This window comes from Aspergillus flavus, chromosome 7 (assembly GCF_009017415.1).
Source record: "Aspergillus flavus chromosome 7, complete sequence".
NCBI classification, from domain to species: domain Eukaryota; kingdom Fungi; phylum Ascomycota; class Eurotiomycetes; order Eurotiales; family Aspergillaceae; genus Aspergillus; species Aspergillus flavus.
This window is the reverse complement of record NC_092404.1, coordinates 2,828,414-2,844,998: the sequence shown is the minus strand read 5'-3', so window position 1 is coordinate 2,844,998 and position 16,585 is coordinate 2,828,414. Positions and strand designations below refer to the sequence as shown.

Below are 16,585 nucleotides of genomic sequence, written 5' to 3'. Positions count from 1 at the left end.
GGGCTGAGGAACGGACGGGATTTTTTTTTTCTTTCTTTTCCTGAGCCGTTTCCGATTCCTGATTAAGTCATTGATGAGCTGGCACTGTGGCCTGTGGTCCCGCCTTTAGCTCTATGAGTGGCTCAAATACCCAGTTGACATGAACTGATCCTGCTTTCAATTCGTTGCTTTTTTATCCTATGGGCCCCCCTCTCCGCTTTTGGGCAACGACCTGGGACCATACCCCTCCACCACCCATTCGTTCCAGAAAGAGGTTTTTTTGTCCCTCCCTTTCTGAGGGAGCTTTCATGAGGCAAACGGCTGGTTTGTACCCGATGGTAAAACACAGTTTACCGGACAAGGGAAACAAAAAAGGTAACAGATTCAATGGCCACCATGGCATAACCCGGGAACAGATGAAGGGCTCTGAGTTGTCCAACGTATCGGAAGTGGCACGTCGCTTTTGTACAACAAGTGTCTCGCTGGGCCTTTGCGTCAGTCCATGGATCTGGCGTGTGTGGAGACTAGTGGCCTTCTATCCTGGTATTCTGGCGTTTCTTCAAGGGTACATTCTCAGTCGGCGTGCGCCGGGCCGTTCCAGCTTGCAGCCTCAAGATGATCCGCATGTTCTCCATGCAACTGGCGCTTCTTAAGTGGAGGATAAGGAGGGGGGGAAATTTGCTGACGCTGTGCCATGCCCACAGCGACATGCATAAGCCTGCCTGTTAGGTTTATTGATTAGGTTCCGTGTTTGTCACGCCAAAAACTGTCTTGCACAGTGACGCTTTGGAGGGGGGATTTTTTTTTTTTCCTTTTTTTTTCCCTCCTAATTTTTTTTCTTAAAAAAAAGCATGGCCCACAGTTTATATGTCTCCCCGCCTCCCATATCTATTGAGACTGTTTGGATTGACAAGAAGATAAAAAAGGTCAACTGTTTAACAAGAGGGGAAAGCAGGAAAAAGTTTTCCAACAAGTCAATTGGTTTCATTCTTCCTTCACGTATCTCCGTTTCTTGCGCAAAGGCAACCCGCACTCCACCCTGACCCGTGACCTCTGATCAGCTTCTTGAGAGAGAACCAGTGTTTCGTTTCTTGGAGAAGAGCCCAAGAGTTCAACTCTGCAAAACGTGCTCCGTCCCTCTGACAAGAGAACCGCGATACAATATGTCAGCAAATAGTGCGAGTGCTCCTCGGACAAGTTGGCAGGACCAACTTAAAGGTATGCCCCACTTTGCAGCAATTCCCTCGAGAGGATATCATTTCCAGATGCTAATGGTCGCCGACAAGCCCACTGCAAGAACCATAAACTCGACGCACCCCTATTTAACATCTACACCGAACGACGAGGTATGATCCCTGTCCTTCCGTTTCCTTTCTCTTATACCCCTCTCCGCCGTTGTATTCTGCTAGTATGAGAAAGCCCTCTTTGTTGTCGAATACTGTCTCGGCACGCACAGAGTGGAGTCGACTTCACCGACTTTTGCAATCGAAACTCAGTGGTACCATACACTAACGGGGTTGTCACTTTTTCTCCTCAGGTGGTCGCACGGCTTGGACCTGCGTCGCCTCTGTCCAAGGGAGGCAGTATCCGGCTCAATTCTGGTACGACGGCAATTACGTCAATAATGCCAAAGAGGATGCTGCCGAAAAAGCCCTGAATGTACTCAGTCCACAGCCGTCCCGTAATAACACCAGTTACCCGGGCCAAATGTATGTTTGCCCGCCTCGCTGAGCGACACTCCTGGTTTTCTGGGTGGCTGTAACTTCCTTCTCTTTTGACGATGCTTCGATCTTGCCGTTAATTCCGGTTTTTGCTTCTCCTTCTCCCTTCCTTTTCCTCTTCGCTTCGAAAACGCTCTTCGAATTGCCGCCGTTTACTCGGGTTTCGCAGACGTGTACAACATTCCCAGCTGTCGACCTATGCGTCTCTGATTTTACAGTACAGACATTCTGGCAACACCGAGGTGGGGGGTACGATTAGGGACACAGAATCTATGGATGCAGATATTGCCTTTTCCCCTGTGGTGTTACGACTCTGGGCACAAGAATGCTTGCAAATTCAGTTGCCCTGTTGACTTTCGTTCTTTCTCTTTTTGGGTGCAAGCTTTCTCAGACGATGGTCCAGTTGACTGTCATGTTTGAGCGTGCTGGTATTATTTTTCTTCCTTCTTCCTCTTCCTCTTCTTCTTCTACTTCTTCTTTCTCCTTTTCTTCTTCTTCCTCCTCTTCTTACTCTGATTTAGCTCTTCCTTATCACTTTTTTCCCTTGTCTATTATACAAACGGTCCAGGTTGCGTACGGGTATTGTGGCACGATTATATTTAACGACAGACAGACAAACAGACAAACAGACAGACAGACAGACAGACAGATCAGATCAGATCAGATCAGGTTCTACATTATGACGAACAACAAACAAATTTGATTTTTTTTCTTCATTCGTCGTACTCTACAGATACGCGCTTTCTTTCCTCAATTTTTTTTTTTTTTTTTTTTGCATCCCAGCTTCCTCCGTGTCTGTTACTCGCGGAAAATAACCACAACGGCAGACTTGCTGCGTCTGTGAGAGTCCGCGCAGGGCAGGTAATAGATGCAGCTGGAGAACTGATATTTCTAGGGTTGAAAATTTGGCGTTCTGTCTTCTTTCCCCAAATTTGAGCTGTGCTCTCGTTTGGGAAGATACTTAGGGTGGCCCCTCAATTTATTATTATTATTATTATTATTTTTATTTTTTAGAATTCATCTGGTATCATTACTGGGTGTCTACTTCGCCTTAGATTTCGCAGCTTGACGAGATATACGATGTGTGAAGGTGGACTGTTGCTAAGGTACAAATCTAAGTCGGGACTGGTTGTATAGGTACAAGGTGAACCATCCATCCTTTTTTCCAGACCCAAATCGCTGGAACCAGTTTCAGGATCCCGCCGTGTCATGTCCTGAGCTTAACCTTATTTCTCTGCTCACGTGCCGCGTACCATGGTTCGTCCGACTTTAATTTCCCTCATCCGCTATACACTGCCGATCCAACGGTTCTAGCTTCCATTGTCTCGGTCGTCCCCCAAAACCACCAAGGAACAAAGAAAAGAAAGGCGAAAAGCAGGACCGAAAAAAAAAATCTTTTCTTTTCTTCCTAATACGCAAATTTATCCTCCATTCCTCTCCCTTTATTCCTCCATCCATAGTATACTCGCAACAACAGACAACCTACACAGACAAACAGAAGCAACGCCGCGTTGGTCCAGTGGCCGGTCGGATAACCCCTCTTCGCTTCGTTAGCTTTATAAATCCACACACCCACGATCTGCCCCGGAGCTCCGACCGATACGTTTAGGGCGATCGCGAGGCCCGTTCCGGCTGTTGAGCGGAGGTTGGAGGAGAGCCAGCCGAGAAGAGGGGGGATACAGGCGAAGGCACCGCTCGTGGCTACTATCAGACAGCCGTAGCGATGCTAGCATAAATTAGTACGAGCCACAGAAGCTGGCAAGATAGCGCGGTCAACGTACGAGGTATGCGTCCGGTGGAAGAACGGCAGATGCGAGGAATCCCATTGCCCCAATGAAGGAGAATGCTGCTGAATGAAGGCCGCGGCTAGAGACCAGTCGCATGAGTTAGACACAATTGAACTTGCCACGTCTAGGGCTGTACACGGCGTACCAATTGAAATGATCTGCGGACCAGGCTGCCGCTGTGGTAACTACGTATGCTACCGCCCATGGCGGAACTGTCATAAGCTGAGCGCGCAAACTGGTATACCCGAGCCCGCTCGTGATTGCGGGCGTGAAGAGCGAGAGGCTGGAAAAGGGGGTGGAGATGCCAAAATAAATCTATACAGGCCATGTTAGCTCAGATACTTGTCGGAAACATGGTTCAATACACAAACGACAGACGCACTATATAATGAGCGTATAACCGCCAATCCGTTAGAATCTCCTTAGCATCTGCCCAGGTCATTGCATGCGCAGCTCCCTTTGAGCCTTCATTCTGCAGTCGCTGCATCGCCAGCTCCTTTTCCTCTGCACTGAGCCATGATGCCGTTTCGGGGTAATCGGGAAGAAAGAACCAGACCAGGAAGGCAGAGGCACAGGAAGGAGCCCCTTCGATGATAAATAGCCATCGCCATGCAGATAGACCGTGAGCTTGATTCATGTGTCCGACGCCATAGGCAATTGCTCCGCCGAAGGCTCCCGCCAAGGTAGCTGATGCGAGGATGAGCGCCACGCGCATCGAGCGCTCTGAGTTCCGGTACCAGAAGGTCAGGTAGTAAACAAGTCCGGGGAAGAGACCCGCTTCCATAACTATGAGAGTACGAGTTAGGTTTCAACTATGAGGTAGGTTGGTTCAGGAGGGCTCTACGCATCTAGGTACCTCCCAGTAAGAAACGAATACCAGTCACCTGCGCGTAATTGTGTGCGCCACCCAAGCCCATGGTGGATGCTCCCCAGCCGAGCATCAAGAAAGCAATCCATTTCTAATTAATGTGAGTGCCTGTGCCCAGGTTTTTGTGACAGGTTCAGTGCCTACACTTGGTCTTAGCTTCTTCAGGAAGTAATTTGATGGAACCTCGAAGAGGGCGTAGGCGATCAGAAACACCATGAGCGCTATACTGTTGCCTTGCTTAGTGAGATAACGGGGTTGACCTGGAACCTGCATACGTGTATTGGTACGAAGTCATGCCAGTCTCCGTGAGGAGATCATTGCCCGTGTCTTCATTGAGAATTTTGGCATTTCCTGCACCTTTGATTAGTTACCCAACCACCTACATCATGTCGCCCAGCAGACAAGGAGCGTAAACAATTGAAGCACTTGCGACCTACCGATATTGGATCTATCTAGATAGCAGAGAAGGTAGATCGCGGCGCACAATGGAAGGATCCGTAGATCTTGCTTCCAGATTAAAGCTCTCTCTCTCGAGTTGTCAATTTCCCGACCGTGGGGATTCTAATGGTGGATCAATTAGTGTGACCACCCGGGCCGATCCTCTTGCGTTGTCATACCTCTGAATCCCTCTCTAGATCGGCATTCTCAGCAGCTTGGTGGTACTTCTCTTTCTCGTCCATGGTGCAAAACTCGGGTCCCCCTGCAACGGATGGTGAAGGCCAAGCTACCCCGAGTGACAAGACCTTTTAAGTTATGCGACGACTTCTCTGAATCAGGAAGGATTTGCAACCCCCGCATGAACCAAACCCAAATAGCCGGGAAAAACTTCGCTAGGGAAAAGTTACGGGCAGAGTACAACTGCCTCCAGAGTCGGTCAATCTCCGACTAGCGCATTAAGTGGACACAGATGAGAGCTTGTATATTAATCTGACTGGCTCCAGCTTCCATCGAGCCATTGGTGATGGCAATTAGTAAAATTGTCGGCCCTTTTCAGCTTGCTCGGTAAATTGGGTAGTTGCATGCATGGTCAGGCGGTGAATAGGAAAGATCTGGTCAGGATATGGGGATCATATAAGACCCGAAGGGTAGTTTCAGGAGGGAATGAGCTATTGAGTCTGTAGGCTAGTTGCCCTCCCAGCCATCAATCATCCTCAGTCGAGAGACAGGGAGATCTAAGATTCCTCCCCAGAGTAGTTTATTTAGTCGGGTATGGGGACGATATGTGGGGAGACGTTTTGTACGATACGATACGGTACGTACTTACCAAGCGCATCACCAGGGGCACTGCAAACAATACAAATAAGACAAACAGTCCTGATCGGCAGACATTGATTGCTCTATCGATAATGAATTGTTGCGGTTTGCGGTCTCGTGCCTCGAATTGACACTTTGACAGTGCGGTCTTCTTGATGACATGCCTTCGACTCTGTTTAACTAGACAAACGTTGTTGCATAGCATTTATAGCGCGACAATCCCTTCGCTACGCCATACGATTCCCTCCGTGACCCTGAGCGGGGCAAGAATCACAAAGATGTCAACGTCTGCACCGGCCACTTCTGCGCCGCGCAAGCCTATGCCTTCCGCATTGAAGTTCGATCTGCATACGAAATGCTCAGTAAGCTGCAGCTTGCATCTATCGCTGGGGCCGATCGTTTCTTGACCGGTACTGACAGTTGCCTCAATATGTTATAGACCACGAAAGCTCGTGCCAGTACTCTGCATCTTCCTCATGGCTCGGTCCCTCTTCCGATCTTTATGCCGGTTGCGACGCAGGCGTCCCTCAAGGGCTTGACGTATGACCAACTCAAACAGACCGGATGCATGCTTTGCTTGAATAACACCTACCATTTGGGGTTGAAACCTGGGCAGGCGGTCTTGGACGAGGTGGGCGGTGCGCATAAATTGCAAGGGTGGGATCGAAATATTCTTACCGATAGTGGCGGGTGCGTTGGTTGTGATATATCCTGGGGAGGAGAGGGTGATGTTATATGCGCGAAGCGAAATCTGACGTGAACCCTAGTTTCCAAATGGTTTCCTTGCTCAAACTTGCTACTGTCACGGAGGATGGTGTTCGATTCCTTAGTCCCCACGATGGCACACCTATGTACAGTGCTCCCTCACCATTTCCATCTCCAGATCATCGAGGATACACCTAACCACGGCGAATTAGGCTGCTCACCCCGGAACACTCCATCTCCCTGCAGAACTCGATAGGCTCAGATATTATCATGCAGCTCGATGATGTTATCGCGACCACATCGCCGGACCACGCGAGGATTGAGGAGGCCATGGAACGGTCGGTGCGATGGTTGGATCGGTGCATCGATGCGCACAAGTACCCCGAGAGACAAAATCTGTTCTGTATCATCCAAGGAGGATTAGATTTAGAATTACGGAGGAAGTGCTGCGCCGAGATGGTAGCGCGAGATACACCGGGCATTGCCATTGGAGGACTCTCCGGAGGAGAAGCCAAGGAGGAGTTCTGCAAAGTGTATGTCAATGCCTTTTCCTCCTCAACCACACGCTTTTCCCAAAGCCGGGTTCCGGCTAACGTTCATAGGGTCGATACTTGTACTGGGCTTCTTCCAGATCAGAAACCGAGATATGTGATGGGTGTCGTAAGTGATTCAAGGCTGACTTGAAGTGCTGTCTAACGTTATCCCAGGGCTACCCCGAGGATTTGATTGTAGGAGTTGCACTCGGTGCGGACATGTTTGATTGCGTTTGGCCCACGAGAACAGCTGTAGGATTCCCATTCCCATTATCGGTTACTAGAGAATTCGGCATTGATTGACAATTGACAATTTAGCGATTTGGAAACGCGGTGGTCCCGTCTGGCACTCTCAACCTTCGCAACCACACTTTTGCCCAGGACTTCAGGCCAGTGCAAGAAGGCTGCACTTGCACCATCTGTCGCCCCAAAGATCAGGGTGGCCTAGGAGTTACACGGGCTTACTTACATCATATAGCGGCCAAGGAAACGGTTGGCGCTCACCTGTAAGATTGCCTCATCCGCCTATAAGGATCTTATGCTAACCGTGAGCAGCCTTACAATTCATAATGTTCATTATCTACTTTCCCTGATGGGGGCTGCGCGACAGGCTATCCTGGAGGACCGATTCCCGGCATTCTTACGGGAGTTCTTCAGCAAGCTTTATGGAGAAAAGTCTAAGTATCCGGAATGGGTGGTGGGGGCATTACGGGGTGTTGGTGTTGATTTGATGGAAGACTAGTATATATCATGTCTTTGAGCATTATAGATAGCGTCTAATGCATATACCATGGCGTCGTGAATGATATGAATCTCTCGGCCCTAAAGCTAGTATGTAAACGGCAAACCACCCAAGCTATCCATCACGTGCTCACGTGCCGCGTCGCGGACGCGTTTGATGCGATAATGGAGAAGATCCGAAATCTCCCAATTGAACTTCACACCCTAGAGTCCCTAATACCAAAAGCTTTCCTACGATTTACATCAAAAGATACCAGCAAAATGTCACCCTCCGCTGAGACACCATCAACCGGCACAAGCAACGGCAGCACGCCGAGCCTAGCACACAACCCCAACCATGAAGAACACCAATATCTCAACCTCATCCGCACGATCCTCGCCTCAGGCGAATACAGACCCGACCGCACAGGTACCGGCACACGCTCCATCTTCGCACCCCCTCAGCTCCGCTTCTCGCTCTCAAAACCTGCTCCCAACCCCGCCGACGACCCCATCCCCGTCCTCCCCCTCCTGACCACCAAGCGCGTCTTCCTCCGCGCCGTCGTCGCCGAACTGCTCTGGTTCATCTCCGGCTGCACCTCATCCCTGCCGCTCTCCGACCAAGGCGTCAAGATCTGGGACGGCAACGGCAGCCGTGAGTTCCTCGACAAGGTCGGCCTGGACCACCGCGAGGTCGGCGATCTGGGTCCCGTGTACGGGTTCCAATGGCGCCACTTCGGGGCCGAGTACGTCGACGCCAAAACCGACTACACGGGACAAGGCGTTGACCAGCTCGCCGAGGTCGTGCACAAGCTGAAGAATAACCCCTTCGACCGCCGCATCATCATGAGCGCCTGGAACCCCGCCGATCTCAAGAAGATGGCCCTCCCGCCTTGTCATATGTTCGCCCAGTTCTACGTCTCCTACCCCAATGGCCAAGACCAGAAGGGTCATCTCCACTGCCAGCTCTACCAGCGCTCGTGTGACGTCGCCCTCGGCGTGCCGTTCAATATTGCCTCCTACGCCCTCTTGACCCATATGATTGCTCATGCTGTGGACCTGCATCCCGGTACCTTTGTTCATGCCATGGGTGATACCCATGTCTACCTGGACCATGTCGAGCCCTTGCAGGAGCAGCTGGTGAGGGAGCCCACCGAGTTCCCGGAGTTGAAGATTCGTCGGGATGACCGCGGTAGTGGGGTGGTCGATGGCTGGAAGCCGGAGGATTTTGAGGTCGTCGGGTATAACCCTCACAAGGCTATCAAAATGAAGATGAGCGTTTAGTTACGTTTAGTCTTTTTTGCTTCTCTTCTCGTGTCTCGTGCGTTATATACCTTTTCTTTTTTGTTTTCTTTTCTTACTCTCAGTCAAAAGATAGTCTATTTATGAACGTATGTATTTGATGTGATCGACAAATAAATAGAGTCAGTTATATAGATTACTCGACGAGCTGCCATTTAATCTTCATCTTTCCGTCTGAACCCGCTCCAAAACGCCTGCATACTGATGCATAATCCTAACGACAATCGCCAAGCAATGCGATGGTATCATAACTTCTCCTCAATCCAAGTATATATAAAATCAAAAAAGAGCAGAGGTCGTAAGATAAGAGCTCTTTTCCCCCAGCCTAGATCTACTTGCCCAGCATCACACCCGCGCCCCTCATCAAGACGATGGTGTGTCCAGACTGCACCTTCCCGGCTCCGATTGCGTCCGAGAACTCCAGGAACTCGCCCGACTCGACATGGAAGATCCGGAGTCGTTCCTTTTCGTCCGCACGATTGTTCACGTTCTCCACCCGCAGTCGCCGCGCCGCATCGTCCAGAACTCGCCCGACCTTCCACCGGCTATCGAAGTAGAAGTCGCCATTCGGTGGGTCCACCCTCTGCGTATCCGATGTGCCGACCACATGTAGATAGAGCCGTTTGTCGGCGGGAACATTGGCGTCGCCCTTGGCAGACTTCTTGAGTGTATTCAGCTGGACAGCCCGCGCCGCCGGACTATTCGGTTTCGGAGTCGGCGTGAGACTCTGGGTGGCCGCGTGACTCTTCTCTTTGCCCCATGTGCGCACCCGGGCGAACATGGAACGCAGCGTCTCGTTGGCGTTGGCGCCTGCGGCGGCCGGCCGACCGCCCAGCGGGGTGATCTTGGCGCAGTCGTGTTCCTCCCGGAGTCGGTGCTTCAGGCAGTATTGGCGGTTGCAGTTGGGGCATCGGACGCCCGGGTCCTTCATCGTGTTGATGAGAGTTTTGCAGTCGAGATGTGCGCATTGGTCCGAGTTGTAGATCGTGGGTTTCTGCGTAGGGAGACTGGTGTCGGGGCTTGCGTTCTGGGCGTTTCGTCGGCGAGCCCATTCACCGGCTTTGGGGCATTTATGAGAGGTTTCGGTGCGGTGGTCCAGACAGAACGTCCCGCGACAGGACTCGCAGCGGAATGGAAGGAAATCAAGTTGGTTGCAGTACTCGAATTGACAGTGTCGCCCGATGGATTCTAGATCTTTGTCGGCCATTTGCGTGAAAGATTCCTGTGGTGAGGGCCGATCTTTGGACATGGAAATGGGCGCCATGGCGGGAGGTGGATGGTGCGAGTAGCTGCTCTGAGCGAGAAGAGGGCTCTCTGCCTCCGGCGGACAAATAATTATAGAATATTTTCAAGGTTGGATTAGAAAAGCAAGAGAGAGAAGACAAGGCTAGAAGGCACCAGCACATGCGGAGAGGGCTTACTCATCAGGGCGGTGGCGCAGGCACGTGGAGAATGTTTATCAGATCTCGGAGATCGGAGATAAGGTTATTACTCGCCATTGAAAACATTTACAAGATGGATGAGTAATTCAATCCGCACTTAAATTCAAAAGACTCCAACAGCTAAAGGGGTATATCAACAAGATGTAATAGAAGTCCAGGGTTATGTAATCTTGCCTGCAAGGGGTCAGGGGTAGAAGTGAGTGAATTATCTAACAAAGAAATATTCGCAGAAAAGGAGGAAATCAGAACCGGTCAAAATTATTAAACAGTAAGGTCGACCAAAAGTCCGATAGACTAGAAGCATTGCTTCCGAGCGAGTTAAGGAGGTGACTCTCTGCTCGTGCTTGGAGCGGTCGCGTGGTGAGCACTTGCTGGTGCAAAAGGAATAGGGCTGTTAGATATAAACACCGGAATGCCTGCTTTGACAGAGGGCTCAGATATCGGTGGAGAGTACAAGGCATGTTGAGGGTGCGTACTATCATACGTGGCTCCCGGCGTAACAGGGGGTGAGATTGACGTCTGTAGAGGAAGTGCCTGTGATGGAACCGCCGTAGACATTACCGTGGATCTATCCAGGATAGCCCCACCATGGATGTCGGATCCTTCGGCCACCACACCGGTAGCCGTGGGTAACGATGTGATAGGATTCTCTGCATCGGGTCTTACAAGAGCCGTGTTTGAATGAGCTGCCATCTTATTCGCGGGAGCATTCAGTCCCTTCGTGCCCGAGGACTTTTTGGAGGGAATAGGTGTCTTGGACACCCTCTTAGAAGTTTGTCGCTCGCGTTCCCTTTCCCGGGCGGCATGTTCCTCAGGTGACGGTACTTTCAGTTTGATGTTGAGTTTTCGAACACCTGCTGTCAGACTATCCAAATCATCTTGCGGTGTATCTGGCGTGCCCCTCGATAACGAGCGTGATTCAACTGGTGTGATCACCGCTTCTTCACCTGCAGACAAATTGGTGTATACGGACGGGACCCGAGGCACAGGAGGTGCCGTTTTGGGGCTCGAGGCGCGCTTAGGAGTCGCAGACCGAGAGCTACCGGGCCTGCGCGTGCTGGCTGCTGACGCCGAGCGAACAGTTTTATCGCCTGGGGCTTTGTTTTCCGGGGTTGATGTTATCGTGGAAGCGGCACTCTTTCTACGGGTTGTGCTGCGTGTGTTAGGAGACTTATCGAAGGACGGATCGGGTAGGTCACTGGCACGTTCGATGGTAGTTCTTCGGTTGCTTTTGATGGCCTGCCGCTTTGAAGTTTCTTTGTTCGGGGTTTCGGGTAATGGAGTCTTGGGTTTCCTCGCACGGAGTTTCATCCGACTTTCTTCATTCCCAGCCGAGCGGACGCTGGTGTGCTGGGCGGCCGTTTGACGTTCCCGTCGCAAACGTGTGGCTTCTGCGTTGAGATCTTCTGGTCGACAGCTTGTGGTTTGCCGATGACTTGGGATAAGAATTCTTGAAAGTTCATGCGTTGCGGTAGCCCAACTAACAGGCGGCAATGGCGGCGCATCAGTTTCCACGCTGATCTGGGAGCCGGTAGATCGTCGATCACGAGGCGTAGTGACCACTTTAGCGGTAAATGACTGGGTCGGAGCAAAGTAGGTTGGTGTAGACTTCTCACGAGGTTTCACTGCTGGCGGTGGATATACTAATGCCTCTAGTTCCTCTAGCAGAGCTGGCGACCACCACCCGCTGTCATAAGCCGGCAGGCTTGATGCGTGTTGGACATTAGCTGAGATGTCAAGCAGGCCCAAGCGATTCGTCATCTCAGCAGTTAAACGATCGGCCGTGTCATCCACCCCGCCAGACACCAGACACGAGGTCGCATCCCCTAGCCCCGACAAATGGCTTAAAACACCCGTTGTCAGAGCGCGATTACTGTACCCTCCTTCCAAAACGCTAACGATCCTTCCACCAACACCCAGACCTTCTTCTTCTGCCATTCGTACGACATCTGCGGTAAACTTGGCGTAGAATTCGGTAGGCACATTCACCTTGTGCCTTTGCATTCCTGCCCCTTCCCATTCACTTGCGTCAAAGCCCGCAGAGATAAAGATAGCTGCAACAGGCGGAGGTCCATTGGGAGTACTAGCAAGGCGCTCAGTGTGAAAGCGTAGGAAGGCACGTGCCTTTTCGATCAGTACCGCATACTTGGATGCGTAAAGGTCCCAAAATTCCGCTTCGGTCTTCCACTGCTCCAGATGGACGTTCCAAACTGACTGACCATGTGCTTTATCAATACACACACTTGCATTGCGCACTTTTTCCGGCTCCCCCATTTCGCAAGGATACGAGTTGATATCATGAAGACTGAAGTACCCAATAGCGGTCTTCTTGTAGTTTGCTGCACTCCGGGGAGCTGCAGTAGCCTTGCGGTTCTGCTCCCATGCGATTTCCTGCGAACCGTCGCCGTGGTGTAGGTCAAAGTCCAGGATGGCGGCGTGAGTCAAACCGTGGGTCATAGCAGCATAGGAGATACCTACATGAACATTGTTAATCCAGCAAAACCCCGACGGATGGTCCGAAGAGCAATGGTGGCCGGGGGGGCGGATGCACACGAACGCGCGCTTTGTCGATCTGGGACCAAAGACGGCGTCCACGCCCTCGCAGACACCACCCAAGGCTCCCTCGAATGCGTTCAAGGACTCCGAGCACAGATAAAGGTCGCCTTCATGAAGTGAAGGCGCGGTTTCTGTGGCGCCGTCCTTACCTGCACTCGGGGGTCGGACCAACTCTTTGCCGTTCAATGCAAGTCGCGATTCCGCTGCGTCGCACATAGTTTTCAGATCGTCCATCCACCTGGAACCATGTACATGGGTCACTGCTGGGGAGCTGAGCGCCATCGACCGTGCCGTTCTGCAGATCTGAAACGGTGGTACGGGAAGCTCGTCCAAGTTCATATCTGGGTGGGGAGCGAACCTACCCCCTTCATACCGGTGAGTAAGACGCACATAAGCTGCAGACACGCCCAGGACACTAGCTTGGATACGCTCGGGTCTTTCGACGATCGAGCCGAGAGCTGCCCTGGAGGCGCGGGGACGTGAGAAGCGATGGCCATAACAGGCATCATGGATCACCACAAGAGTTTGAGACTGCAGGTCAGCGGAGTGGTGCAGCTCTACCTCTCTTTGGAAATGATCCGTCGCGATAGAGGCAGCTGTGGGTGTAGGAAGCTCATTTGCTTTGGTAAGACGCGACTTTTTTGACAGCATGTTGGGATTACTTAGAGTGGTTGGTGTGGTGGCGGTAGGAGAGCTTGAAAGTGACGACGATGAGTGTTGCGATACACTACGGTGAGGGGATGTTGAGGTTCTGCTGTCGTTGCGAACAGATCGCAGCGACGCGGTGGATGAGCGCTTCTTTAGGCTGGAGCTTCGATGTTCATCGCGCAGGGAGTTAGAACTGGAGATGCGCCGAGGGGCTGTATGCGCCTGAGGCGATGTAGAGCGCGCGGGGGCATCTGCCGGGGATAAGAGAGAAGAAGAGGAAAACCCGGAGGGAGAGACCGGGAGAGGTGTCGCCAGCATTGACACATTATTCAAGCGATGCGAACGGTCTACAGGATCGTTGGTGGTTGTTGGCGACGCGAGTGCGTCCGAGGTGGAAGTGGGAGTGAATGATGCAGCTGGAGGATCGTCGTCGCGCTTGGAGGGGTCCATGACGCAAATAGTAGGTTCATTTGGGGGGGAAAGTGGCTTTATTAGCGTTGTTTTTTTTTTTCTTTTCTTTTCTGGTGATATTATAGTAGACAATCGAGAGCCAGACAATAAGACCAGGATGAAATCAAAAAGAAAGAGAAGTAGCAGGTAGAAAACAAAAAAACAAAGAGTAGGGAGAACAAACAGGTGTTGTTTAGTTTCTCGTCGTGTTGGATCCCTTAAAACTTTCTTCCAATAGGGTAAGGGGCAGTCGATCCTCCATTCTTCTCTCAACCTCCCCTTTCATTCTTCACGAACAAATAAACATCCTAAACACATTACTTAAAGGCAACCTGGTTTTACTCTTTAGTATCTCTCGATCAATTTCTCCGCCACAATTTCTGTTGATGAACTGTTCATCTTACCGGTTCAGGGATGGCAGGCTTAAGAACACCAGTACAGGACGTCACCCCCTCAATTCCTAGGTAATCCTCCAAACACAGTAAACGAAGGAGGGATACAGGCAACTTTGTATCATACGCCCTATCAAAAAAAGATTTAATCTCTTAACCAGGGAACCATGTTGCCTTGGTCCCACCTCATCAACTAGCCCCTGAGAAGACCCAACCGCGGCAGCATCCCTGAACTCAGCCCTAATTGTCTCTCGAGGCAACAGATGGATGAGCCCTCGATCTTTGAGATTCTCGTTATACTGTGTTCCCCTTTGTGTGCTGCAATATCAGCACATTATGTAAATTCATGCAAATTAAGTTACAAGTAAAAAAGCACCGAATTGCGACTGTTCTGTATGGTTCTGGAGCAGATCAAGGGTTCCTAGCTGAGCGATGTTGACAATCTGCCAGTTAATCCTGGGAGATACTAGAACTCTGAGCAGGTGCTCTGATAAGTCTTATTATTTAGTAGGTAAATGATCATCTTAAGATTATGCTTAATTGTCCTTTTGTCCTCTTGACCTATTGGTGATTTCCGGGTTTTAGTAAGGTGACAGGTCTCTGGGTCCAGCAATCGCTCCTACTCTCCTGCTTTTCTTCTTCAACTCCGGTTATTAGTATTGTCAACGTACCTTGGAGAGTATGGTGATAGAATCGCCGAGACGCCTCATTTTCAAATAATCGATATGCGCTGTCTGATGTTGCAGGTGGTGAAACTCCGATCCCTTGCATCCGGTGACATTGCATATTCCCTAGATGTCAGGTACTGGTACTGAATAGGCCAAATGGGATTATAATACTCACTATCTAAGTCTTTAAAGCGTTCACAATACTCACATGGCTGACGTTGTTCTGGATTCGAAGAATTGCGGCCAAAGAAAAGAGACTAGTGAGTTGTTCGAAGGACCATACGCAAGAAAGTGGACTTCGGAAAAAATATATATATATATATATGTATCGAAAGGGGAAGGAAAGGACAGAGGTAGGCAGGTCCTTTAAAACGGTAGACCATAGCATACTAGACCCGGGTATGTAGGAGAAGTATGCCTGGTATATAACTAGGTTGGCTAATGGCTATACTGTCCTGATTACATACGATGCCAACACCCTTTGTTCTTACATCTGTTTCAAGATGGTGGACAGTCTGAGAGACCCCAATAGCCCAAATGCCGAATGAGAGACATAAGATATCATTATGTACTACATTACTGCCGATTCACAGTGATCCTGACTGTTGGTTGATCTACCATCAATCCCCAAGTAAATGGCACTGCAGGTTCAAGTGGCGTATACCGAGATTCGAATAATGTCGCCAGTTATTGCTGCCGTTGTCCGATTCAGAGGACCCCTTCTCGTGGACAATGAAGTGTAGAAGAAGATAAACCATTTTATTCCAGAACTTGACATAGATCTTATTAAATCACATTTACACACTAGGTTTAGGGTAAATAACAAGCCAGATATTACTCTGTAGAGAGTTCTACTACAGTGATGCTTTGGAGTCAATGAAATTTGCGAGGAAGACACTATAGATCTGGCTCTAGGAATGATTGATCCCAACTAGAATCAACTATAGTTGACTGTTTGCCAGTAGAATAGTGTACCCTAGGATGTGGTTTTTAGCAAGAGCCGTCTAAGGGAACAAAAGAAGCCAGAAGAGCTCAGTGTCCAGGAGTAGCGAACGAATGTCTACATTAAATCAGAAATATGACCTCGAATGGCTCGGAAGCGTAGCCAAGGCCCACAAGTCGATCAGTCAAGTTAATAATACGAAACGTCAATCTCTATTATCTGGTGTGGACTAAGTATTGCCCGCTTGAGGAAATCCCATGGTTGCGAAAAGATATTCGTAAAGGTTGAGGAGACCAAGTCCCTACCTATATCTACTATTGATTCGTGTAGTGACCCATCCAAAACAATAGCAACGATAGGCTTTTGTGTTACTATATTTATTCACTCAATATGAAGACTCAAGAAGACATGTCAACTGACCCACATTAGCCGGCTACAATTGACCCGAGTCGGCCACCCAGACCATTGTCTGTAGTTCTGACAGGTTTGATTCAAGAGACACACAGGTCTTCTCAGAGATATAGAAAAGAAAGAGGACAAAACACCCCCAATCATCACCTGAAGTAACGCCTAAGACCTAACCAAACACCGGACCCAATGTATCCATGAAACAATCC

The 16,585-nt window shown here is 50.2% G+C and overlaps 7 protein-coding genes across 7 annotated transcripts; 3 read left to right on the top strand and 4 right to left on the bottom strand.

Moving 5' to 3' along the window:
- Positions 1–1,142: 1,142 nt before the first annotated feature.
- Positions 1,143–1,710, top strand: F9C07_13405 (uncharacterized protein; the record flags this gene model as incomplete). The annotated part of the gene is made up of 3 exons (XM_071507996.1): positions 1,143–1,197; positions 1,266–1,325; positions 1,517–1,710. The coding sequence occupies 3 exons, from the start codon at positions 1,143–1,145 to the stop codon at positions 1,708–1,710; spliced, it is 309 nt and encodes a 102-aa protein (XP_071367122.1).
- Positions 1,711–3,108: 1,398 nt separating this feature from the next.
- F9C07_2062115 (major facilitator superfamily domain-containing protein) lies at positions 3,109–5,035 on the bottom strand (the record flags this gene model as incomplete). Its single annotated transcript, XM_071508661.1, has 8 exons — positions 3,109–3,426; positions 3,482–3,549; positions 3,595–3,802; positions 3,855–4,273; positions 4,344–4,446; positions 4,500–4,622; positions 4,758–4,916; positions 4,973–5,035. The coding sequence occupies 8 exons, from the start codon at positions 5,033–5,035 to the stop codon at positions 3,109–3,111; spliced, it is 1,461 nt and encodes a 486-aa protein (XP_071367121.1).
- A 729-nt stretch (positions 5,036–5,764) lies between these two features.
- Positions 5,765–7,589, top strand: F9C07_13407 (queuine tRNA-ribosyltransferase; the record flags this gene model as incomplete). The annotated part of the gene is made up of 8 exons (XM_041294975.2): positions 5,765–5,971; positions 6,049–6,299; positions 6,377–6,460; positions 6,527–6,847; positions 6,917–6,974; positions 7,022–7,099; positions 7,166–7,353; positions 7,403–7,589. 8 exons carry the CDS (start codon positions 5,765–5,767, stop codon positions 7,587–7,589), a joined length of 1,374 nt encoding a protein of 457 aa, XP_041150664.2.
- Positions 7,590–7,849: 260 nt separating this feature from the next.
- Positions 7,850–8,851, top strand: F9C07_13408 (thymidylate synthase/dCMP hydroxymethylase domain-containing protein; the record flags this gene model as incomplete). Its single annotated transcript, XM_041287318.1, has 1 exon — positions 7,850–8,851. One exon carries the CDS (start codon positions 7,850–7,852, stop codon positions 8,849–8,851), a length of 1,002 nt encoding a protein of 333 aa, XP_041150663.1.
- A 90-nt stretch (positions 8,852–8,941) lies between these two features.
- Positions 8,942–10,221, bottom strand: F9C07_2146959 (uncharacterized protein). Its single transcript, XM_041287312.2, has one exon. It carries the CDS (start codon positions 10,131–10,133, stop codon positions 9,201–9,203), a length of 933 nt encoding a protein of 310 aa, XP_041150662.1. The 5' UTR covers positions 10,134–10,221; the 3' UTR covers positions 8,942–9,200.
- F9C07_2281232 (histone deacetylase HosB) lies at positions 10,222–14,093 on the bottom strand. The gene has a single exon (XM_041287311.2). It carries the CDS (start codon positions 13,963–13,965, stop codon positions 10,630–10,632), a length of 3,336 nt encoding a protein of 1,111 aa, XP_041150661.1. The 5' UTR covers positions 13,966–14,093; the 3' UTR covers positions 10,222–10,629.
- Positions 14,094–14,710: 617 nt separating this feature from the next.
- On the bottom strand, positions 14,711–15,783 carry F9C07_13411 (uncharacterized protein; the record flags this gene model as incomplete). Its single annotated transcript, XM_071507997.1, has 3 exons — positions 14,711–14,813; positions 15,234–15,321; positions 15,690–15,783. 3 exons carry the CDS (start codon positions 15,781–15,783, stop codon positions 14,711–14,713), a joined length of 285 nt encoding a protein of 94 aa, XP_071367120.1.
- Positions 15,784–16,585: the final 802 nt, after the last annotated feature.